At 55.5% G+C, this 24,338-nt stretch overlaps 2 protein-coding genes across 3 annotated transcripts in view; one reads left to right on the top strand and one right to left on the bottom strand.

Annotated features, from left to right (window-relative positions):
• The window catches only part of SLC5A10 (solute carrier family 5 member 10), a 40,500-nt gene that overhangs the window by 7,251 nt on the left and 8,911 nt on the right, over positions 1-24,338 (bottom strand). For both annotated transcript variants that reach the window (XM_088527805.1, XM_088527806.1), the window contains exons 7-9: positions 23,054-23,134; positions 18,935-19,140; positions 15,874-16,009 (exon numbers count right to left, since the gene is read on the bottom strand). In XM_088527805.1, the coding sequence (XP_088383931.1) occupies positions 15,874-16,009; positions 18,935-19,140; positions 23,054-23,134 (423 nt within the window). The remainder of the gene's footprint in view (positions 1-15,873; positions 16,010-18,934; positions 19,141-23,053; positions 23,135-24,338) is intronic.
• Positions 735-18,862, top strand: SACK1G (scaffolding CK1 anchoring protein G). The gene is made up of 5 exons (XM_010214205.2): positions 735-1,248; positions 8,262-8,429; positions 11,915-12,039; positions 12,758-14,192; positions 18,409-18,862. Exons 1-5 carry the CDS (start codon positions 754-756, stop codon positions 18,832-18,834), a joined length of 2,649 nt encoding a protein of 882 aa, XP_010212507.2. The 5' UTR covers positions 735-753; the 3' UTR covers positions 18,835-18,862.

The raw sequence follows: 24,338 nt of genomic DNA, 5'->3' as shown, positions 1-24,338 counted from the left end.
CACGTGACCTCAGGTGGGGCAGGGCGGAGCGATGATTCACTCTTTTGCTTTTCCTCTTTTCACTTCTTGCTCTTACCTGTCGGCCCGGGCGCTGCACGCGGGCAGGAGCCCGAAGGAATCGCCTCGCCGGCCACGGAGATGCCGAAGAGGCCGGCAGAGAAACTCACCGCGGTGAAACCAACCAGTTGACCCAAAGCGGCACCGTCAGCACCTGGGGACAACTTAGGGCCTGAGAAACCCTGCTGAGAAATCCTGCTTTCCGGGATCCTTTTTTAAGTTATTTTCATTGTTGTTTTCCATAGTGTTTGGTCCTATTTTATTCTGCGCTATCGCTCTGTTGAAGGAGAGGAGGATGAGAGCGGCGTGGAGCTGACGGTAGAAGACTCACCAGGCTGGGCCACCCCACAGGAGTCCATGCACGCCCAGGTGTGAGAGGGGTCGTTCCCCCATCGTGCAGACGCAGAGAGCAGCAGCTCCCATAGGATTTGCCTTGTGCCAAGGCCCCGGCTGCTGTTCGGACCTGGGAGCGAACAAGGAGGCGATTCCTCCTCAGCGGAGGACACGTTGGAGCCCCAGGAATTCTGCCAAGCGAGCGGGCAGGCGCAGAGACACGTTCTTATAGCTGTGCATTGAACTCAGGGAGGGAGAAACAGAACATTTGCGTATTTAAAGACTAGGAAATAACTAATTTCTTATTTATTGCCAGTGGCTCGTTCGGCACAGCAGGCTCCCGTATCGGTGTCGGCCGTCACCATGGCTTTCTCTCAGGTGCAGTGTCTGGACGACAGCCACGTCAACTGGAGGTCTAGTGAGTCCAAGCCCGAGTTCTTCTACAGCGAGGAGCAACGCCTTGCCTTGGAGGCACTGGCCTCCCAGGGGCCAGACGCCTTCTACGAGGTCTTGAAGAAAGAGAATATCAGGGACTTCCTCTCCGAGCTGGAGCTGAAGAAGATCCTGGATACGCTTGAGACGTACGACCCCGGCTCTGAATACATCCCACGCCATGGCAGCAGCACGGGGGACAGCGAGGACGACCGCAACAGCCAAGGGGATGAGCAGGACGTGGCCCCATCCCTGGAGTACTGGCCACAGAGATCTGACCGCTCCATCCCCCAGCTGGACCTCGGCTGGCCTGAGACCATCGCCTACCGCGGGGTCACCCGCGCCACCGTGTACATGCAGCCGCCCATCGAGGGGCAAGCTCACATCAAGGAGGTGGTGAGGAAGATGATCTGCCAGGCGCAGAAGGTGAGGAGCTCCTTGCGTGCTGGGGTGGGAGTTGATCCGAGCTGTTCTGCCAAACTCAGGTCCTAAAGTTTCACCCAGCTAAGTAATACGCGTCCTCTGGGAACCTCTGCCCAAGCAAAGGCATCGGGGTAAATCATTCTGTGTTCCTTGTTAACTCAGAGTAATCAATAATCTGGGTTTTTGCTGAAGAGGTGTTGTTAGCCTGGTCTAATACGGCCTGGGAACAGCGCAACCTTTCCGTGATTGTCCCTAGTCCCGGGTGCCCCCATCATTATTCCAGAGCACAGTGTAACTGCGGACAGCAACAGCGGGCAGCAAAGCTCAGCCCTAGAGCAAGGCCATGGAAGCCGCTGCTCCTGCGCTGACTTTTACAAGGGTTAAATCTGCCCCGCAGTTGCCGTGTTGCTCCAAGGGAGCTCGCAGGAGAACCACAGCTAACGGCTGTCCGTCTTCTCCAGGCTGGGATTAGGAGACTGCTCCTCACCGTGGCAGCAAGCCAAGGAGCAGAGAGCTGGGCAAGATGAGCGGTCACGTCAGATTGGTGTCATGGCATGAGGCGAGGGAAAGGTGCGGAGCAGATAGGGACTATTGAAGGCCAGCCGTGGTGGGGAAAGACCGCTGGTATTCCCCAGTGACAGCCAGGAACGGGACAAGGATCTGGCATCTGCTGGGTTCACGATTGCTTGATGGCCTCAGCTTCCCCTGTCAGTAAGCTGAGGCCATACAAAGTGCTCGGCCCGGTTCGGGAGGGCATTAGAATTTGTCCTTTCCTCATAAAAACTCCCTGTTCGATTCCTGGAGAAATTCAGCCATGAGGGAGGGAGCATCCCTTCCATCTCCACGAGCCTTTCTGTCACAGGGCAAGCACTGGCACTCACAGAGAGCCTTTGGATGCTGGCGGGAAAGGCAAGAAGCCTTTATCCAGCTCAGGTTATATCCGGAGTCTCTCCAAGATGCGGTAGCCAGAGGGCCGTGTATTTGAACGCGCATGGCAGGTTCCCGAGGGGATCTCCAAACATGACCCAACACGGGCTGGCAGGGACGGACGTGGGAGACGGGTCTGCGCTGAGGCAGGAGCTGTCGTTAGGTACCAGCCACCACTTCCCCTCTCTCCTGCAATCCTTACCTGGGCTGCTTCCCACTCCCAAAGGATTTGCTCTAGGCAGCTTTCATGCTATGTGGACACAGAGGGCTGATTCTTGCAAAGGACTGAGCTGGCGGGGTGCAGCATGGGGAGAACTTTCCCATTACTAAGAATGCCTCATCCTCGGGTCTTTCCAGCTGCCTCCGACCAGGTTTGCAGCTCCTGCTTGGCTTTGCCTACTCATTGCTTCCCGCCTGCCCCCACACAAACAGCATCTCCTGACTCATCCCTTCTTCCGTCGTCCTCCTCCTGCTCCGTGGAGCCAGGCGGCTGAGTCAGGCAGCTGCCGGCCTGGGTGCCTCCACCATCCCCACCTCCGCCGGGATCCTCTCCAAGCCTCCTGGATGTGCCCGTGGCCAACGCTGCTGTTCTGCTCACGTGGGACTGGGGAGCGGGGGGAAATCCATCAGCAGCTCCATAACATTTAGTTGCCTTGGAGTGAATTGGCACGGCATGGAGCCTACTTGCAGAGGCAGCGAGGGCAGGAAATAGGTTAAGGTTGTTGAAGAGGAGCCTGGAAAGCTAAGAAACACGGGTGACAGCTCTGCCACGTGTCTTCGGTGATTTGAGCAAGTCTTTGCGTTGCTTTAGAAAATGTAAGGGAGTGAAACACTCCAGCCGGGTGCTTGCTTCCAGCCTGTGGTCTGGAGTTAATAAGCAGGAGTTATTAGGGTTGGACAAGGGGGCTCTTCCAGGCCTTCCATCCTGTATATGAGGACCCAGGTTACCTGCAATCACACGGCAGCTGAGCCAAGGTAACTGCTGGTGTACACGCTCCTGCTCGTGGGATGCTCAGGTAGGACTTCCCCTACACCTTGAGGTCCTCATGGCAGCTTGGAGGTGACCCTGTTGGGCTGAAGCAGCCAAGGGAGCGCAGGGAGGGCCAGGTCCGCTGACACCGCGTCAGATGCCAGGCCACAGCAGGGCCATCTCACGTGCCATCCTTCCTGGCCGGCCCCTTGGGCCGTCCTCTGGAGATACCTGGTCTCACCTTTAGCTCCTGGGCCCCGGTTTGGTGAGAAGGAGCCTTTCAGCAGTTCCCGTGCAGGATATGCTCCCACCTGCCCAGCCGCCCTCTCCGCATGCTAGTGCTTATCCTAATAGCCAGGTACTTTTTATCATGGGGATCATTTGGTGAGCAAAAAAAGGGAAAAAAAAAAAAAGTGCTACTAGACACTTCAGCCATATCATCTCAAATGTCCCCTGATGTCCAGCCCCAGCTCGGCTGCCTCCTGTCCCGTCATGGGAAGCAGTAATGCTCCTCCTTGACCGACGGAGCACAGGTTGGGAAGAGCAGGGGCTCTCCTGCTTTCGGCATTGCATCCTGCACATTGACTCTTGCTCCCAGAGGCTGCTGAGGACATGTGGTCTGAAAATACTCTCAGACACCAAGCACTGAAGCAAACACAAGCGTTGTTATGTCGCAGGGAGGAAAGCAAAGTCCACGCACCGGGCTGAGGAAAGTACAGAGCCCGGGAGAGCGCAGAGGCGACGCGGTGGCTCAGAAATGGTTTGCATGAGGAAGCCGAGAGTTAAGGCCCGTTTATGGTGATGATGCACATACGCACTTGCAGGTACATGGCTAAACACTGCTAAGAGCCTGCAATTTATTTTGGGAAGTGGCAAATCCAGGCGAGCTGGAGCAAAGGATGCAAATGACCCCTTCATCTTTCTGGGGAAAAAAAAAAAAAGTGAGATGAGAGACATAAGATCCTTGTAGCCACGTCCCTGCTCTCCCAGGGACTTGGTGAATCCCCCTTTTCTCCACCTGTAGCACAGAGGTGGTCAGAGATGAGATGTCCAGGAAGGTTTCAGGTTGGAGAGTTCCCCAGGGCCTGGGCTGAGGGAATTTGGTCCCCCAACCTCTATCTGGCTCAGTCTGACCAGAAAGTAGAACAGACCGAAAACTGGGTCCTAGGCTAAAAGCCAGCAGAGACACTAGCGAGTCTGACCTCTTCTCTCCCAGTCTGGATTTGAGGTTCCAGGTTGAGATTGCGGTGATATAATTAACCGTAGCAACTTCCAGCAAGGGTTGAGAGGCCCTATTAATTACTGTTTACAAAACCTTCTGCCATTCCTGGATGAAAGGGTCAACAGGAGAGAGCAATTATTAATGTAACTTGTCCCACCTCTCCCCAACATGTTTCCTCTAATTGCGCGTTGGTGCCTGCCTAATTTATTAAATGCACACGTGGTGTGCCCCAAAAGTTAGTATCTGATGAGTCAGAGTGACTTAATAAAGAGCTGCAATTTCCTCTATAAAACAAGATCCTGCAGCTTATGCACCCATAAGCAGCACAGGAGGATCCCAAACTCATTTGCTCAGTGTCACAGAGGATGCAACAGTCACTGCTCATGGGGGTCTCGGCATCCCCTGCATCCCTGCGCTGTGGTCCCCTCTGCTCCTCACTGCTTTGTGCATCCTCCACACCTAGCAAATCTCAGCTGCTCCTGCAACTCTGGGAAGAAAACTGTCACCCACCAGGATGCTGGGATCACCAGGCTGTACATCCCGGCTCCGTCTTCTCTGCAACGGCATTCTTTGGCCAAATGGCAAAGATCCATGGTGAGGGATGGCGAGGATTCCTGGATGACGCTGTGGCAAGGTGCGTTGGGAAGAGGCCTGACTCTCCTGCTGCCTGGATCTCACACCATCCTTTTCTCCAAATACAGAGCGAGTGCACGGGGCTCTGCAAGAGGTGACGAAGGACAAGCTCTGCCACGCTTGCTCTGGAGAGCAGGGATGCCAGGACTTTGCTCCAGACACTCCCATTCCCTGGGAAGGGAAGTAAATAGCACAGAGGATTGCATTTCTCCGAAGCACACAGCCCTCCATTCTTTGCAGATTAAATCCTGCACCTGAGTTTTGGCCCTGACTCAGCTGTTTTCAGCCAGGGTTCAGTGAGGGGCAGCCAGGAGCGCCGCTTACCCCGGGGATCGGGAGCGCTGCCAGGGATGTCGCTCCGTGCTAGAGCTGTGTGCTGACACGGTGACAAAGGTGACAAACTGCCTGTCCAGCAGGCCAGACACAGCGGGGAGGGAAGCAAAGCCTTGCCAAAAATCCCAAGGAAAACTCCCTCGGGATAGCTACAGATTCGGAGGGGGTCATTTCACGTTTATTTTTTCTTCAAAGCTTTTGCCCCACTAAGAACTTCCGTGCAGTATCGTTGCTTTGCCCACAGAGCATTCCTTCCATCGGAAGCCTTGCAATTAACGTCCAGCTATGCAGCTGATGACTCCTGCCATCCCCATTTTATAAATCCTCAGTGTCCGCTTGGAGAAAATGGGACATGTAGATCAAGGGACGTGACCACAGCGCAGCCGTGCCAGCAATGGGAGCAAAACTCCGTCCACCAACGTGACCTGCTCCAGTAGCTCCAGCCAGGGAGACACAATGTCCCGGGTCCTGGTTCAGATGTCCTTCACCCAAGATTTACAGCAGAGAGAGAAGTTGCTCCTGAATTTCCTGCTGCGAATGAAAACAGGAACCAAGCCCTGAATTCCAAGATTCGCTTTGAACTTGTCTCACTTCACATCTTCAGTGAGATGATTGCAGGCTTTGCTGGCCCCCCAGACCAGTACAAGCCTGATGCAATGAGGGCATCTATTTTCCTGCCTCAGCTTCCCTGTCAGGAAGTTGAGGACATGAAAAGTGCTCAGCCAGGTTCGGGAGGGCATAAGAATTTGTCCTTTCATCATAAAAACTGCTGAAAAGCTTTCAGGTGATGACAGATGCTAATCCAGTTAAAAGGTACCTAGAAGATGCTCCTTTTTTATAAACCTGTTCTTCAAGAAGAGAAGCGCGACCTCCAGCCACGAATCTGCCTTGGCTGCTGGGGTGCAGAGCCAGGGGATGAGCCGAGCTCAGGGCTGTCACCTGGGAGGGGACAGGACCCTGTCCCACTCTCCCTCATTAGCACTGCAGGCTAATGGAGAGGGACACAGGCAGAGCTTTGGTGAAAGCTTTGGCAAAGCTTGTTTTTGCTGAAAGCTTTTAGTGAAAAGGAGTCAGCAAGCAAAGCACGCAGCAAGCCTGGGAGCTGCTCGTCCTGTCTGGCCTTGCACCAAGGAGCCTCTTGGTGCATCTGCAAAGCCTCAGCGCAGCACGAGGGGATCCCTGGGGATCCTCATCCTTGTTTCCTCAGCTCGGCACAGCTGGCGTTGGGATTGCTCTCCCCGGCACGGGCAGAGCTCTGGCCGGGAGAGGATTCGAGCATCCCTGAGCAGCATCAAATCCCCCCTCTCACCCAGCTCGTGCACCAGCACCTGCAAGGAGAGGCAGGATGAGCTGGCCGGGCGAGCGAGTTCGAGGAGGCGCAGACGGGAGGAGCAGCACAGACTCCGGGCACAGTCTGAGTCCTCGGCCCTTCGGAAAGGAAGGGAAGAGCCAGTTGTGTCACAGCGCCCTTCCTAATTAGAGCTCGCCACCTCCTTCCCAGGCTCCTACGGCACAGAAATAATTAAAAGGCAGCTCGGTGCTTTGACATCCCTGGATTCCGGGCGTGCGAGCGCCAGGCATCGCTCCCGCGGGAAGAGTGTCTGTGACGTCTCCCTGCAATGTCCCAAGCAGAGAGGCCAAGGACCAAGAACCACGGGGATGCAAAGCGAAGGCTCCTCTCACCCTGGCCATGCCAGTACCTCTGGAGTCACTGCAGAAACGGAGGCATCGAGGGGTTTCCAAGCCCTGGCCACAGCGTTGAAGCGCGGCAGAAGAAGCATCCGAAGCAGCCTGGGGGCTCCGAGCAGCAGGAGGACCAGGCAGCACCGTGCGGCCGAGCCGGAGAGACGCGGGCAGCCGGGCACGGCCTCCCCGGTGGCAGGAACGCCAGCACTGCTCGTAGTTGAGCACGAGCCAAGCAGCAACGCTCCTAAGTCAACAGCATGGATTTAAACAAACGGCCGGTTGCGATCGCTGCAACCGGCTGCTTCCAAGCAACCCTGTCAACTTGCAGGCAAGCTGGTTTCCAAAGAGGAATTCAAAGTCACATCTGCTCCTGGATGTGCCTCGGGGGTGTCCTGCGACTTTTTACCAAGCTTAGAGCTGCTTTTAATGCTCATTTGTAGGGATTCTCTGAACACAAGAGTGCAAGAGATCCCCAGGGATGGCTGACATGGGATCTGGCCCATGCAGCCTGGCACAGCACTGGAGCAGCAAGGAATGATTTCTCTCCCGAATTCCCCTTTAGAGGAGATAGGAGCATTAACTCTAGCAAAGGCTGGCAAAGCTTCTCAAGCCAAAACAGAACTCGGAAACTTATGGTGCTTGGAAAAGCAAGAACATTACACCTGCCCCCACAGAATCAGATTTTCAAAAATGCACTCAGAAATGCAAAGCTATGAAGCACAGGAAGGTTCGTTAGCCAAAATCCCAACCACTTCCTAGCAGCGACCCCGGTTCGGGGCCTCTGCTCCATGGGGCTTCGCGCCGGGTCCCGCGTGTCCCCATGGAGGCTCAGCCGTTCGCAGGGGACAGGACCCGGCGGGCCGGCCGCGGGCGCGAGGACAGCAGGGTGCTTCGGATGTGGCACTGACTCATCCCCGGCTGTTTTCACAGCTACGTGTGCACTGCCCTTAGGGTCAAGGCAACAGATTTTACTGCAAGATCAAAGGATCTCGTTGGCGTGGCAGGTTTTGTCACTGGAGGCAGAAATGCACATAGGGACCGGGCACCGCAGCCCAGTCTCACCTCTGCTGGCTTCTCTGCCAACGTTTTGGGAAGCGCTGATGAGGCCTGGAGGAAATTTCACAGGATCAGAGCTCAAAACATCAAGACCCAGCTCTGATGCCCTAGGAAGAGCGTGCTTCGCTTCAGTTCTGTACAGACCAGGGCTGAGATGCTGTCTCCACTCACCTCTTCTCCTTTCTGCAGGTCATCGCAGTGGTCATGGACATGTTCACCGACGTGGACATCTTCAAGGACCTCCTGGACGCGGGCTTCAAGAGGAAAGTGGGAGTCTACATCATTCTGGATGAGACCAATGTGAAGCACTTCCTCCAGATGTGCGAGCGAGCCCAGATGCACACCGGGCACTTGAAGGTAAGGCTGGCGCGAGGGGTTCGGGGCCACGTACCCTCCTCTAACTCAGAAGAGGGGCAGACGTGGGGCCTGAGCCCCTCCCATCTTTTGGGGATCCCTGTCCCAAGACTTTAGACCTTCCAGCTCTCTCTGCAGATCACTCATACATCTGCACTGGCTCTCCACATCCATGGAAATGGGTCTTCTGGCCTCAGGGGGTTGGTGGCAGCTGGTCTGTGGGACACCTTGTTCGTTAATCTGCTAATTACCTGCTTTGTGCAAGGCTGGAATGGGCCGGGGGCCTAACACAAGCCCCTTGGGAAGGGACAGCCCGGAAAGCTGGGGCAGCAACTGGAGATCAAGGACCCGAGGGAGGCATCAAGGAAAGGGAGGCAGGCGACGGGCATCACATCCAAGGGAGCCTTCGGCTCTGCTGCTCCCCTGGGATCATCTACGAACCATCAGCCCACGAGGAGGCTCCTGAAACATGGACTGGGCAAAAACCACTGCCCCTCCTCGAGCCTCCTTGGCTGCAAGACGAGGAGCCGCTCGTCCCCTGTCCTGCGGAAAGCCCCGCTGGAAAGGCCGGGGGATAGCGCGGTGTCACCTCCCTCGGCGCGGCCGGGCCGGCGGCGCCACGCGGCTGAGGATGTGCCGGCACACGCCGCGTTTACCCACGCCCGGAGCGGCCGCACGTGACGCGCCGCCGCACGGAGCCTGTTTTGGAGCAGGAAAGGGAAAACAGCCCGGGGAACGCCTGGCAACGGCGCCCGGCTCGCCCCGTCCGAGGTATCCCGGAGCCAGGGAGACAGAGGCCCCCGGTTTGGGATGGGAAAGAGCTCGGTAACTTCCCCTCTGCTCCGCATGTGCCCTAATCCTTAAGAAATAACCAGGAGCTGCAGCCCTAGGAAAGCAGAGGGAGACGAAAGGCAGGAGAACAGGGAAGGGAAGCGCCGCTTTCCCAGGAGCACAGGAAGCTCCCAGCCCATCCTCATCCCAACAGCAAGACGGAGCCGGCTCCCCGCTGGGCGTTAACGCTCCTATCAGCGGCCCAGGGTGCAAACAGCGGGAGGAATCCGGCAGTTTCACTTTTAGGCCTGCAGACACCTCTCCCTCCCGGCTGCGCTGCGCCCGCCGGCTCCGAGCGCCTCTGCCGCTCCTCTCGCTCGGCAAATACGATGCGTCTTCCCCTGATGTCACCCAGCCGCGCGGCGCTGGCTGCCAAATGACTCGCGGGGAGGTCCGTGTCTGGACAAGCTCTCCGAATTTGCTTATGGTGAGGCAAACGCGAGGCCGGGCAGGAACACGTACGAGCCACGTCACGGCAATGCCAACGCGGCGTTGGATGGCGGCGGGTCGGGACGCAGCGCGGATCCCGGGGACGCGTGGCCGGATCGGGACTGCGGATCTGCCCGGATTCCCGGCCCTGCACTTCGCATCTTCCCCCAACCAGACTCCAGCCAGCCTTGATTGCTGCTCCCAACCACTAAAATAGAGCCCCACTTCCCCGCACATCCAAACTCCCCCCAAATCCTGCTCTCTTCCAGACTGCTGCCACTCCGAGACCTGAAAAGCCAGAGCTGATGCATGTCAGTGTTTTAATGGATGGGGAGCCCGGTGGCAGGACTGGAAAAGCAGGAGAGCATCTGCAGAGCTCGGCACATCTCTCAAAGTTGTGATTTGCTGCATGTTGCTCGTCACAGGCCATTGCCGGACTGGTATTGAGCTGGGCAGGAGAGTGAGGAAACTAGGGCAGTGCCTGGGAGCTGCTTCGTAAGCCGGGAGATGCTAACGAAACGCGTGTCGTTATCTCGGTGTCTAAGAGGCAGGCCCTATGGGCTCTGCAATTAGCACGCCAGCTTGGGCAACACGGGCGCTTCGTTAAGCAAGGGCGAGTGTTTGGAGAGTGATTCACACGGCAGAGCGGCTCCCGGCTCGGCAAGGAGCCAGCGAGCCGGGCGCGCGCCGGCTCCGCGCTCCGGCACGATTAAACAGGCAGGTCTTGCCTAAGAGAGGCGATACGCGGGGAGCAGGGCGAAGGCAGGAGGCTCTTTGCTCCCGTGGGTGGTTCCTGGGAAAAGCTCCTGCCGGGGTGAAGGGTTTCAGCTCGCGCTGGGCAGGGAGAACAAGAGGCTACGAGGAGAGGACATGGAAACGTGCAAAGGGCAGAGCTCGGAGCCTGGAAATCCAGCCCGGAGAGCCCTTCCTGCCTGTGCATTTCCCCGGCAGCGGCTCTCGTTCCCGTCCCATCCGCAGTGGGAAGCTGAGGCCCTGCCAGCTCCCCAAGCAAACGGCATCACGTGTAGAGATGGGCTGGTCACGGCCTGGAGAGCAGAGGAGACCCCAGCAAAGCAGATGAGCAGGGGATGAACTCAGGAAGATTTTTGTGGGGGAGAAAAAGGTACTTTTGATGACTTTTAAGCTGGGGAAAGGGGAGGAGAGGTCCCTATGACCAGCTTAGAATACCACTAACATTCACCAGCAGAAACAGGAGGAATGAAGGTGCTCTCCTAAGAAAATATTCTCTCCCCACATTCGCTCAGTGAGCAAAGCAATTTGCAGGGGTGTAAAGCTGTGTTTGTACCCCGCTTTTGGAGGAGAAGCACAGAGGAATGGGACAGGCTAAGAGCCACATGGCTGTTTTTGCAGAACCGAGGATGCCCAAACCAGCTTCCCCAAGGATGAATCTTCCCTCCCTGTTTGGCCCAGGTGGGACACAGGCTGTCACCAAATGGGACGAAACTCTGGCAAAACCCGCTCCCAGGCTGCCTGCTGCCCAGGGAGCTGCCGGAGCACGGTCCCTTTGGCCATGTCCCCAGGTTTCATCACCCAAGGGGTTGCACCACTTCTCCCTCCACCCAGCAGTGCAGAAACTCACGGTGAGGAGCAGAGCAGAGCCAGGCTGAGGAACAAGGCCACTGTCACCAGGTTTGCAGGGCACCTTCACGTGATCTGGCACCGGAGAGGGGCGAGGAATCACCACTCTCACGGTGTGTTTACCTCGAGATGGAACGCGGTTGGCGGTGTTATCGCAGGCCGGCTACCCGCACATGCTGGCAACAGCGGGTTCAAGAGGTAGAAAACACTGCTCAGCACGTGGGAAAGCAGGAAATTCTTGAAGCCGAGTCTCCGGGTTGCTGTGTGGCCTTGGGCAAGTGATTTTATCTGCCCATTGCCGAGGCCTCTGCAGAGCGGGCTCCTGCTTTGGAGAGGTTGGGGAATCATCCACCGGAGCTTTGGCGCATGAAGCACCAATTTCCAAAGCAACATTCGGCCCCAGGTGTTTTATTTAGGGTAGGAGCCAAAGTCAGCTCCAAGCAGAGCAAAAACATGGTAACACCCTTGAGCACAAGGCCATGGAGGGCTGTCAGCTGGATTTGTGCTCGGAGAAGCACTGGGAAGGAGGGGTTGGAGGGCACAGCCAAGGCTGCACGAGGCTCCACCAGCACCTGGTGCCTTGCACGGTCCCAGGCCTCTCCGCTCACTGCCCCGGCTTTGCTTTGCAGAACCTCAGAGTCCGAAGCACCGGGGGAACCGAATTTTACACTCGCTCGGCCACGAAGTTCAAAGGGGCCTTGGCGCAGAAGTTCATGTTCGTGGACGGTGACCGCGCCATGTGCGGATCCTACAGGTAACCGGCAGGGTCTGCTGACCCAGGCGACACCTTGCAAGGCCCTGTAGGGACTTGGCACAAGAGCCAAGGGGCTCAGCAGCACCCCCGGTAGGACTAGATCCCTGTCCAAGGAGCCCAACGTGCTCCTCAAGCGGCCGTGGTGACACCGCTCTGCTGAGCGAGGACACAACCAAAGCGTGGCCAGGGCCAGCTCTGACTCTCACCTCACTTTTTCCACATGAACTCCAGCTGTCCAAATGCCTTTCAGACATGCCCAGCTGAAAGCTTGCCTTGGGAGAATAGATCCACCTCAGGGAATTCTTCCCTCTCTCAAAGAGGAGTTCCACTGAGGAGGTGAAAGTGAAACTTTTCCACTTTCTGGCCACAGCAATAGCACAGCGGTTACAAACCTGTTTACAAACCCCATAGAGTTTATAAACAACCTGCCCTTTCCGTTTGTTGCTTATCGAAAGTGGCCAGCACTGAAAGGAAAAGCTAACTGACCCATGGCAGACACCTTCCACTTATATTTCAAGCACAAATGTCCTCAAGACTCCAACTTTTTCGTGCCAATTCGGGATGAGAGCTTCCTTTGCCAAAATCTCCATATTATTACTTTTTATAGCAAAACCGTATCCTTCCCGGCACTGTTAAATTCCCTGGGGAAAGCTGGGCTTGCAGAGGGCTGTATTTACCAACAAACCCTCAGACAGTTTGCAACGTTTTCCCATTGCAGCTTCACCTGGTCTGCGGCAAGGACGGACAGGAACGTCATCACGGTCCTTTCAGGCCAAGTGGTGGAGGCGTTCGACAAGCAGTTCCAAGAGCTGTACCTCATGTCCAGAGGGGTGAGCCTCAAGTCCATCTCCATGGGCCAGGAGCCAGAACCGGAGCCCGTGACGCTGCCCTCCGTGGTGCCCGTGACACCAGCCAACGCCGTGGTGAAGAAGCTAATCAACCCTAAATACGCCCTGGTCAAGGCCAAGAGCGCAGACCAGATCAGCAAGACTTCTTCCGAGAACCAGGACAAAAACCAGAAGACGGAGAAAGGCAAAGTCCTTCCTGAGGGCCACGTAGGGGACAAGCACAGCGACATGGCAGATCTCTCCCTGCTTATCCACCCTGGCCTCCTGAACTTGGAGAAAGCCAACATGTTCGACTACCTGCCCACCTGGGTCGAGCCCGACCCCGAGCCCGGGAGCGAGGTCTTGGGCTACATCAACATTATTGACCCCAAGATAAAGAACGTGAAGCTCTCGCAGATGAACCGCATCAAAGTCTGCGACGTCTCCCAAGCCAGCGCTCAGCACAGGCAGATGCTGAAGAACAGAGAGCTGGAAATGAAGAAGAGCGCAGAGCAAGAGCCATCTCCAGTGTCCCCATGCCCAAGACAGGCCTCTCAGACCCCTGCAGAAGCTCCTACGATGCCTGCTGCCAGCCCCACCGAGAGCACCGTCTGGAAAACGAAGAAAACAGAAACTTCTGCACTTTCCCCTTTGAACCACCCTTTGAAGCAGCCTAACGAGATGCTCGAGGAAATCAAACCCCCAGTTCCAAAGCCAAGAACCATCCCGGTGGGAATGAGCAGAGCCAGTGCTCCCTGCAACAGCAGTGCTGGCCTGGAAGGGGACACGCAGCAGCCCCGTCCAGCCGAGCAAGCAAATGTAAAGGAGGAACCACACGAGGAGCCCAGGAAGGCTTCGACAGAGACGAGTCCCCAGCAGCCGGAGCAGCCGGCAGCAGGACCGCAGGACAGGGGACCTGCCTGTGCCCACAACGGGCTGGGTGAGGAGGAGGAGGAAGAGGAGGAGTACATAACGCTCAGCGACCAGGAGAGCTGCTCCAGCAGCTCTGCCGACCACAGCTACCGCCGCTCCAACGCCTCCTCCATCTCCGACGAGTACTTCGAGGTGAGGGATCGCTACGGGCCGCTCCGGAGAACTAACTCCGACGTCACCCACAACGGGGAGATCCTGCCGATCCAGAGGAAACTGAGCGATCCCCACATCAGCAGGGGCACCTTCCTCAGCCCCCTGGGGAACCTGCCGGCTCTGAAGCACGTGAGGGCAGAGGACATGGTGAAGAGGAGGAGCAACGCCGTGGAGATTCGGTGCGTGCTGCCCCGCGCTGTCCTCGACGGCAACAGCTCCTACCCTGGCAGTGCCCCACAGGTAGGTTTGTTTGCTATAACCTCCCTTGCCATGTTTCTCCATGCTGCAAGCTGGCATCACGTCGCTGCTTCTGCTGCAAAACACCTCTGAACACAGGAGGTGACCGGGCCAGCGTCGGGTCACTGCTGGCCTTGGTGTCTTGTCCCAGATGCCGTGCTCAGGTGCTCCGCACGGGAGAACATGGTACAACCGTGATTGCAGGAGCCACCCAAGAGGTGCTCTTGGCCAGAAAGACGCTGGCCACACCAAGAGGTCTCAGGTGTCAGGAGTGGTGGTTGAAAGGCAGGTCTTCTGCAATGACAGTGTGATGCAAAGCCAGCGGGAAGCAGGGGAGAGTTGTGCCCTAAGCCGCTCCGCAGGCTCCATCCCAAAGCCAGGGAGCATTAGGGCCATGGCATCATGCGCAAGTGGGGGATGGACCATATGTGCAGGCGTGTCCTCATGCAGGCTTGTTTACTAACTCGTTATAAAGGTGATTAGCATCAAAGTAAAACAGCCGGGCACATAATTACGTAGAGCAACGCAGCAGAGAAACAGGGATGGCAGCATCAGCCGGAGAACGCCAGAGTCAGCAGCGTCCCGTGAGCACCGGCAGAGCCGCTGACCCTGCGCGGCCGCTCGCAGCGGGGTGGAGGCATCGTCCCATCCAGGCATGGCAAAGGCAGGGACTAGCCCCACTTCCAAGCCCTGGGGACGCTTGCAGCACTCCCAAGGACTCTGCATTCTGAAAGTTCCTTTGGGGACACTTAACCACCCAAGACCAAAGCAGCAGCACAGGGTGACATCAGCAAAGCCACCCAGGTTACCGCTGCCGAGCAGCTGGCTCCCACCTAATCCATTTAGAAGGACACGGAGGCAGGAGCCAGCTCTTATTACTGGCTCATCAAAAAGATCTCCTGGCGCCATGCAGAGCCGTGCAGAGTGAGGAGCACCGGGCGCTTTGAAGTGCTGCTCCAGCAGCCCGTGACAGCTCCGCGGGTGCCACGTTGTTCAAAGCGGCCAAGTATGTTTGTGCTCTTGCAATAACTTGCTCGAGACTTTTTATGAAAGGCAGATAATTGACGTGCCGTCAGAGTTAGGAAAGCAAGCTCTCAGCTGATAGAAATGTGCAGAGAGTCAGTTCTCCCACATGTAATAACAATAAGCCAAAGCAATCCTTGATTCATCCTAGAGGCACCTTTAATCTAACGCGAGTTACGAGAACAGTAACAGTACCAGAAAGATGACCCACAAGTGAACAAAATCCTTTCTTAGGAGCTTCTGCAGCTTTGCACATTAAATAGACCATCAGAATCTGCCTCCGAGAGCTGAGCCAGCCTCTGGAGTCTGGATTTTAATCCGTACATCACACTGGAAATTGCTATTCTCACTCTCATTTGGATAGTCCTCCTACCTCCCACCCTGAAACATTTCCATTCTGTGTCCACGTTTCAAACAAAGAGCTGCTACTCTTGAGCACAGGTCCATAACATTTAGCCCAAAATAGAGGCTTAGGCTCACTCAGGGCAAACAGGACATTTTTCATCACATTGAAAATACAACACTCAGTTATTAGTGCAACATCTCATTGCCTGAATATATACGACCCTGTTCACACCAAGCTACGTCAGTAATAGAGGTCAGGAGCCCAAGCTGATGCACAACATGCACAAGGAAAAAACACCAGGAACAGGTGCCTTACCTGGGTACAGGATCCTGCTGATCATTCCTGGCATGATGATGATGAACAAGGGCAGCATTTTCAGGTAGCTGGCCAGGATGGAGCCGGCTTTGGCATGGTTCAGGCTCTTTGCAGAGAGGGACCTCTGAACTATGACCTGTGGCAAGCAGGGAAGGAGGTTGAGCAGCCACCAATGTGTGCAATTTAATGTCACCCTCATCCCCACCAAACAGCATCCCAGACATCTCCATCACTGCAGCCATTGGGCACTGGTGCCAAACAGCTCCCTGGTAGCCCATGGGTTTTCTGCAGACCAGGAGCTGGTTTGTGTTATTCCATTATACCATGAAGGCCCAGTGCAGCCACAGGCTGCTGCAATGAGACTCACTGGAGATGGTGACCACCAGTAGGAGATGTCCTTGTCATACAGAGACCCAGTGCCTCAGGGTTCCCCCTCTTGTGAGCAAGGACAGGAGCTGAGGTCTCCACTGAGAGCAAGCAAGCTGGGACAGAAGGACAACAGGGAGCTGCTCAGCTTGGGGGAGCACGAGCAGTGCCAAGGTAATGTTAGCACAAGGCATGGCTCCCTGCACTGCAAATTCCTGTGCATGGGCTAGAGTGGGGTGGTCCTTCCCTTCAGAGGGACCAATTTTCCGTCTCCATGATTTCCCCCTCTTGCTCCTTTACTGGGTCTGTCATAGGAACCTGTTGCCTCCCTAGACAAGTGCCCAGCAATGAAAGGAATACCAAATCTCCTCTCCTACCACAGAAAAACCCTTCACCTACACTGCTCAAAGGATTGCACCTCAAAGGCCTGGCCAAGCTTAGTCCATCCATAACACAGCCAGGTCTTGGGTTTTGAGACCATCTCTCTTAAATAAGCAATATCCATAGAAATGGTGACACTAAAACAGCTCAGACTCTCCCCAAGTGCTCAGCACCAAGTAGGATTCATCCACTCTTGAGAATCATAAAATCATTTTGGTTGGAAAAGACCTTCAAGATCACTGAGTGCAACCACAAACCCTTCGACACCATGCCTGTCAAACCTTGTCCTTAAGCACCTCATCTACATCTTTCTTAACACTGCCAGAGACGGTGACTCCATCACTCCCCTGGGCAGCCTGTTTCAATGTTTGACTACTCTTTCCGTGCAGAAATTCCTCCTAATGGCTAACCTGAAATTCTTCCTAATGTCTAACTCTCACTCGTGCCGCTGATGGGCAGGTGGGACTTGGAGCCCAATGTCAGGGCTGGATGCAGGGAGAAGCCAGAGTTTAGCCTCTGTCCTGCTCCCCAGGGCAAGAGCTGCAGCACCCACCATACTGGGCACGCGGGATCTAGATGGGAGAGGATCTAAATCACCCTTAGTCTTCCCTCCTTAGAAGACATTTTAGGCCTTAGCACTATTCTTAGCCAGTCAAGTTAAACTGATGCAATCAATCCCTTTTACTCCAGCGTTACCCTGGGCTAAACTGCTTCAGCGCATCCCTCCTGGTCAAAACAACAGGTTCTGCCCTGCAGGAGCCTCCTAGGGTCCCCCTGGCAGCAGAACCAAGGCGGGTTTGCACTGCCTGCTCCGCAGCCTCCACTGCCCCAGCTAGTCCTGCTGTCAGCACCTGAGCTTGCTAGATGAAATCGCACTGGAGCGGGTCTGCGTGGAGAGCAATGACACCTCCAGAGCGCCGTGCAGGCACACCCAAGGAGGGCGATAAATATCTGGTGACCACAGCCGTGTGCAAGGCTTCTCCCAGTCCAGAATTAAGATTAATGGAGCTCAGACCCGATCCAAACATCTCTCACTCCAGTAATCAGAGCCAGCCCACGCAGCACTAAACTGTCGCAGCTCACGCTTACCTCCAGGTCCCACCTTCCTCTCCCACTGCTACATCCTTTGATCTAACCTTGCTAGCTTAGGTCCTGTAGGCTGGGTCTGGATGACTGAATGCTCTTTTGTCCTGAAATTGGGCAGCTGATGATCAACACAGGTGTTCGGGTGGCTGCTTGAAGAGAAAATGTTGAGAAACTGCTGAGTCCTTGGTTCTGCATCACCAGGAGGGCCTGGTTTGGCTTGGGGCATCCTCAGGCTGCTCAGGAAGAGGCTGAGGGGCTGCACTGCAGAGCACGGGGCACTGCCACGGCCTGTGCTCTGCCCTCAAACGCTGCTCCGCAGGGCGCAGCGGCTCCACAGCGGTGTCAGCAGGTGACAAACCCCCTGGGCAGCCTCAGCGCACAGTAACTTGACCAGCTCTCCCAACTACCCTGCGTGAAGCAAAGCCCGAAATCAGGGGGAAAGATCTTCTCTGCCAGAGAAGTCATGAGAGCCACAACAGCCCGGGCTTGAGCCCTTCCGCTTTGAGCTGCCACCCGTCTTAGGAGAATGAGGGGCTGTGTGGCCACATAGAGGAGGGACTAATCCATGACATACAAATCCTTGGCGCAGAAATTTCAAGGAGTGTCTGTACAGGGGGATTAGTGTCTGTATAACAACAGTAGGTCATCTTTATTTATTTATCTCTTTTCCTCCCTCTCCATTTCCTGCTCTTTAACAAACAGGGCACACACATCTTCCACTACCGCTCCAGGAACCCCGCGGGCAGAGAGCAAGGCAAAGACATCTCCTGTTCCCCGACACATGAGAAATCCCCCCGAATCAGCAAATGCAGAGGGGATGGAGCCAACCCCAAAAAGACCATTGCGACTGCAGGCAGCCAGCCCTACTGGCAAAGCCAAGGCTTGGGTCCCAGCAAGAACACGCGGCCGAGCCACCTCTCACCGAGCAACCCCAGAGCAACAGGCAAACCCTTCACCTCCCTCCCGGAAAGCCAGAAGACAGCGGATGAAATGAGGACACCCTTTGGCATCCCGCTCTCCAAACTATCCCAGTCCAAGCACCTCAAGAGCAAGGTTGCCGCGGCCTCGGGCGCTTCCCCCGACTCCAAAAAGAAGCCCCCGGAGGCCACCAGCCAGGAGGACCACTAGACGGTAGCGCAGGTGGATGTCCAGGGCAAAAGCTGCAGAGCTTGCCTGCATCCCAGGCAATGCCGTGTTACATGGGGCAGGGGAACATGTTTGCATTTACCTGGTCGGTGCACCAGTACCACGTGGCCATGACAGACAGCCCGAAAGTCATCCCGGTCCAGGGCAGATCTCCAGAGACTGGGTCTCGGAAGAGGTGCATGGCATCTGCTCTGGGCAGGTGGCAGGTAGTGTTGGGGACGATCTTGGCTGGAACAGCTTTTAAGTAGGCCTCTTCCAGGTTCGAGTAACCGCCGATCTCATTAAAAGCTGGAAGACATCATTGGGGGAGGCTGACTAGAGTCGGTCAAAATCCAGTTGCTTCTGAGACCAGCTGGTTAAGCAAGCAAGAACTCGCTGTCCACAACTTGTTCTCCCTTCTCCCTGGCCTTGCTTCCCAAAGAGGGAGGCTATTTTGTGTTGGTGTTTTATTCTAGCTATTTAAGAGACTTCTACTAACATTTTGCACAGCTGTCCCATTACACTGTGCCCTCCCTTAGGAGGGGATCCAGGTCCTGGGACAAAGGCTCCTCAAGGGATCCACCTCTTTTGACTTTGTACTATAAAAGCAGCCTGTTTATTAAAGCACTCGAGTCCCAGAGCACGGGAAACTTCTCCGGAACTACTTAAGCGCAAGTTTGGGTAGCTTTGGTAAGCTACAAAGCAAGGTGCCTTAGCTCGAGGGTCTGGCAGAGGGTCCCTCTGAGTATTTATCCAACACCTCCTGCACAGCTTCATTTTTAAGTATCCAGAACCAAATGCAAAAACAAAAAGCAAACAAACAAAAAACCACCCCTTCACTGCACTTTTCCTAGGAAATGGGATCCAACTTGGAAAAAGGTCTGGCCTTAGCCTAAGCGCTTCTGTTAGTTGCATGCCACGAACAAGCCCTAGCAAGCGGGCGGCTGTGTCCCGGTGCAGCTGGCTCCGGGCTCCTCCACCCACTCCCAGGCTGCCGGCACCGTCGGAGTGGCCAGAGCGCATCCCACCGGCACCGGAGCCAGCCCGCTCCAGGGGGCCGGCACTGCAGGAGATAGGGCGAATTCTGCCTTCGTCAACACTGGGGCCATCCTGGGGGTGCAGCCGGCAGGATTTTGGAGCTGGAGGCATCGCTTTCCAGCAGGAAGAGCAGGAGGAATCCGCTGGGTTCCAGCCGTGCGCCGCGGCCGCCCACGCCGCAGCGGGCGCGCGGAGCGGGCGCGTGGGCAGCCCCACGGCTGCACTGCGGTGGGGACGGCCGCGTGTGCGCGAGGAGGGAGCACGGGGGGACCCCAGCCCGGGACGAGGCCGGGAGCCGGACGGCAACGCGCCAGGAGCCCCGGGAAGGCGGCTGCGCGTTGCCGCGTGCTGCAGCTCCCGGCCCGCCGCGCCAGGATCCCTCCTGCTCTGCTTTGTTTTACTGCACAGCCACATGAATTGGAGTCACGGCCATACCCTCGGTGAGCTCCTTCACCTCACAAGACAAGCCCAGGCTTTAGACCCGAACGCAGAGGTAGTGTTTCTCAGTGGCCACCCTCTTTAGAGGAAAAGCAGATCCTTAATCCGCAGGGCACTGGAGATGGGATCTCCATCAAGCAATGGCTTGAGCAAGCCCCGGTTTCTAAGTGACCTTCCCTGCTGCGTCCTCCCTCCTGCTGTCCCCTTGTCTCAGGGAAGACCTCTTGGGCTGACTCATCCTTTCAGCTAATGAACCTTTGTGGGGTTGCAACACCGGGGTTATCAGAGACCCAAGGGCAGGGGATGCTTTTGGGAAGTGAGGAAAGGGACATCACATACCCACCTTGCAAACGGGCCCATTACAGAGGGAAGGAGCACGTGCGAAACCTTCCTGTTCTTGTGAAAGCAGAGCTGGCTCCTGGCCAGCCCACAGTTTATCCAGGCACTGGCTACTCCCAGGCTTTGCATGGGCGTTGGGCACCAACAAAGCTCTCTGCAGGAGCAGGCGAGTGCTGAAAGCCGGGGTGCTCCCCCGCCTTCCCAAACATTTAGCCGGCAAGTCCCAACACCTGCGTCTGCTCGCGCAGAAGAGCGGGACAAAAGGAGCGAGGCGGCTGAGGAGCCGCGGATGCTTCCCCAAAGCCCATCGGCTCCACCAGGATCAGCGTCACGGCGGTGAATGCCGGGGGATGAGCACCGAAGGCAGCGGGGTGAAAGGCACCGCGGATGGGTGCAGTACGGATTGGATCGGAGCCAAGCGGAGCCACATCGGGATGCCCGACTCGGAGCACCGCAAATCACCTGGTGACATCGGATCCCCTCCGAACTGCCCTTCGGCCTCTGCTCTGCAGCGTGGCTGCAGCTTCCCATGGCAGATGCAGCTATCAAGTAAACTGGATCTGTTCATAACCCCTTAGTTTACACCCACTGGTCCTCTGACCTGTGACCATTCTGCAAAGCGTTATTTGCACAACCTTTCCTCCCTCCCTCAGAAAATGTGGCCTTAGACCTTAGCTCTGCTGCTAAGGTCTTTTCCTGCTTTTCCATCATTTCAGCAGTAGCTGATGGGACTGGCCAAGCACTGGCCACCAGAAGCCACACAGAGCTACCATGGGTTAGCAAATTAGCAGCCGTACTTGTGCTAAAGATTCTGGCAAGGCAAAAATGTGGAGAGCATCTGTTATTAGTGGTTTGATAGAGCTGGATAAAAACAGCCAACCTCTGTGAAACACAAGCCTTCAGGTCCCAAGATCTCCTGAGACCCAAGAAAACCAACACTGTGTGACCAGTAGCTTGCAGCTTGTCCCTCTGATCCCCTGGTCTCCCAAACATTACCTCTTCTCAAACCTTGTCACGCTTAGGTTAGTACCTGAGTATTTGCTGGAAGGGATTTTCCAGGTCTTGCATGCCTGTCCCCCTACTCTTGCTCTGCAAGATTGCACGGAGGCAGGATTACAAGACAAAAGCCTTGGAGAACCTCATGGTCAATTAGGGCTTCAGACCATAATCAGCAGCGTGCAAGCACCTTGTCTAAAGCCCAAGCCACGGCCACAGCTCAGATCTGTTTGGACAGGCAATGAGCTCCTCTCCCGTCTGGCTCAGTTCATTGCTTCTGCTTGGGTATTTATTATTACTCGTACTACTCCAGGGGAGGGGAGGACCTTCTTCCTTTTTTCCCTTCTGTAATATGGAAGCTTTAAGCATCCATCCTTTCATTTAGCCTTTGTAAATACACCTTACGGAGGTCAGGGCCCTCCCAGGAATGAGGCCCTGCCTCTGCACAGGAGACCAGACATGAGACTGGGCTTGCTGCAAGTCTGCTTCTATTCCTGTCTCCGTGGCAGAGATTCCTGCATGATGTTAGGTCAATACTTTTCATATCCGCCTGCCTAAACAGACTTCTCTGGGAGATGATGAAAATCATCTCAGGAGCACTTCTAGAAATCCTGCTCTTTAGTTAAACGCCTACCTTTGAAGTTGGGGACTACCTTTTTACCTGATTGGGAAATTATGCCTCTTATTCCTCAGGGGCTAGGTGTCCAGAACAAGAATAATGAAGATTTCCTGCCTTGCAAGGGTGTTGTGAGGCCAAGTTTCATGGGAGACAACAGTGAGGAGGGTTCATAATGGCTGTTAATTAACCCTGCTCAATCAGAGCAAGAGGAAGATGCACCCCTGTGCCCTTCATCGCTCCGTGCTCAGCTGCAGGAATGACTCTTTCTGGCCCTGACTCCTGCTGTGCCCGTCTCCATGTGCAGGATCGAAGGGAGCTGCCTCCTGCCCTGCGCAGATCCTCTTGGACGACCCCGCAGCGATGCACCACAGGGATCAACAGCTGGGAATCATCTACAGGAAAACTTGACGTTCTGCTTGTTGTCTAGCACTTGAACAGCTTCTCAGAGCGTGTGCACTAGGCAAGTACCAGGAGCTTGGTTGTAATTATGACAGAACCAGAAGTTCACCGGGTCTCAAATTAGCCCTACACAGAGGACTCATAGGAAGCCTTGACGTCTCAGCCCACCAGCCTTGCACACAGGGGAAACACAGCCGGGGAAGGAACAGGCTGCTCCACACTTGGGTGGTCTTTGTGGACTTGATTAGGTCATTGCTACGGGCCAAAGTTCTGAAAAACATCTTGGCCACCAAACTGCCCAGACCGAGTCTTTTTATTTATTTCCTCGACGGTCAGAAAGGGGGAACAGAAGGCGTCCCTGCAAGACAAGCCTGCCCCGCTCCCAGCTCTTACCTTTGACAGCCAAAGCGATGGCCCCGATGACCATGACGAGCGTCTGCAGCGCGTCGGTGTAGATGACGGCCGCCAGCCCGCCTGCGGGACACGAGCAAGGCACAGCAGCGTGAGACCCTCGGGTTCGGGCTCGGCTTTGTTGTAAAGTCACAATAAAACCAACCGCTCTCGTGAGGACGTGCCCGGCTGTTACTGCCCTCCTCCTCCTAACGCCACGGGGCAGGGAGGTCCTGCAGGGAGAAAGTCGCTGGGAAAGGCAGGGGGGGAAATAGCGAGTCTGGATTCAGGGAGTCCCAGGATATTTGTCCCATCATTTCTCCTACCTCTTCACACTACCCCAGGCCTCCCCCCTTGGCTGCTCTCCCTCGTAACCCGATGTTATCATCTTCCCAGCACTTAAAGCTTTGCAGGGGCCCCTCCAGCCACTAAGTCAACAGTATTTCCTCCTTTCCACACCAAGCCTTCCTTGAGTGCTTGTTGCAACCCCAGCAGTGTTTACCTTTGTCAGAAAGGCATTACTCAGCGTATGAACAAAAGCATCAGAAGTCCCTGAGCTAGAGAAATGGGTCAAAACTTGAAACAATTTCAACCCAAATCATTGACTCACAGCCAAGTTATTTGAGGGCTGCACCCTCCTAGGCAATGCCTGGGATTTGGAGGGGTGTTCTCAGGATTAGGGTGACGCAGGGATCACACCCTCTGCCCGAGCCCAGGCTAAAATACGGTGCTTCCCAAAAAGCCTCGTGGGCAGGAAAAAAAGCCCGTGAGATGGGATTTGTTCAAAACGAAGATCTTGCAAAATCCACCATATTTCGGATGTACTTAAGCTGTTCTGCATTTTGATGGCTGGGGAAAGATACAGAGGAAAATTTACGGCATGGTTCCTCCCCTGGAGTTATCAGGGAGGGGAACAGCCCAGCCAAAGATCAGTTTAAAGGTCTGGCAGGAATATACGGACACACGGTCGGAGAATGGGACTGCAAGTTAGGCACTCAGGGTTTCTTACTGCATCTCCAAACTCTCATTAACTGTGAATTACAAAGATGTATTAACTGATTCTGCACGCACACAAGAAAAAAACACACACATGCAAAAACAGGAGGGAAGCATGTGCAGGAAATACTCCTAAAAGTTTTGCAGGAAGACAGCAGCAAACTACATTATGGGCAGGACAAGTAGGAGGAAAATGAGTTGGCTAAAAGCCTTTGAGATCTTAGATTCCATGGTAATGGCCATGTAATGGGAGAAGCCCTGATTACAGCCCTTACAAATAGGTGTGCACACA

Source organism: Tinamus guttatus, unplaced genomic scaffold (assembly GCF_059628265.1).
Source record: "Tinamus guttatus ecotype Peru unplaced genomic scaffold, ASM5962826v1 Tinamus_guttatus_pri_ptg000291l, whole genome shotgun sequence".
NCBI lineage: Eukaryota > Metazoa > Chordata > Aves > Tinamiformes > Tinamidae > Tinamus > Tinamus guttatus.
This window is presented reverse-complemented; position numbering and strand designations above follow the sequence as displayed.

Coding starts and splice junctions, on each gene's coding strand:
- SACK1G (XM_010214205.2), top strand. CDS start 754: ATGGCTTTCTCTCAGGTGCAGTGTCTGGACGACAGCCACGTCAACTGG. Junction 8,430..11,914: donor TGCACACCGGGCACTTGAAG/GTAAGGCTGGCG, acceptor TTTGCTTTGCAG/AACCTCAGAGTCCGAAGCAC. Junction 14,193..18,408: donor ACCCTGGCAGTGCCCCACAG/GTAGGTTTGTTT, acceptor TTTAACAAACAG/GGCACACACATCTTCCACTA.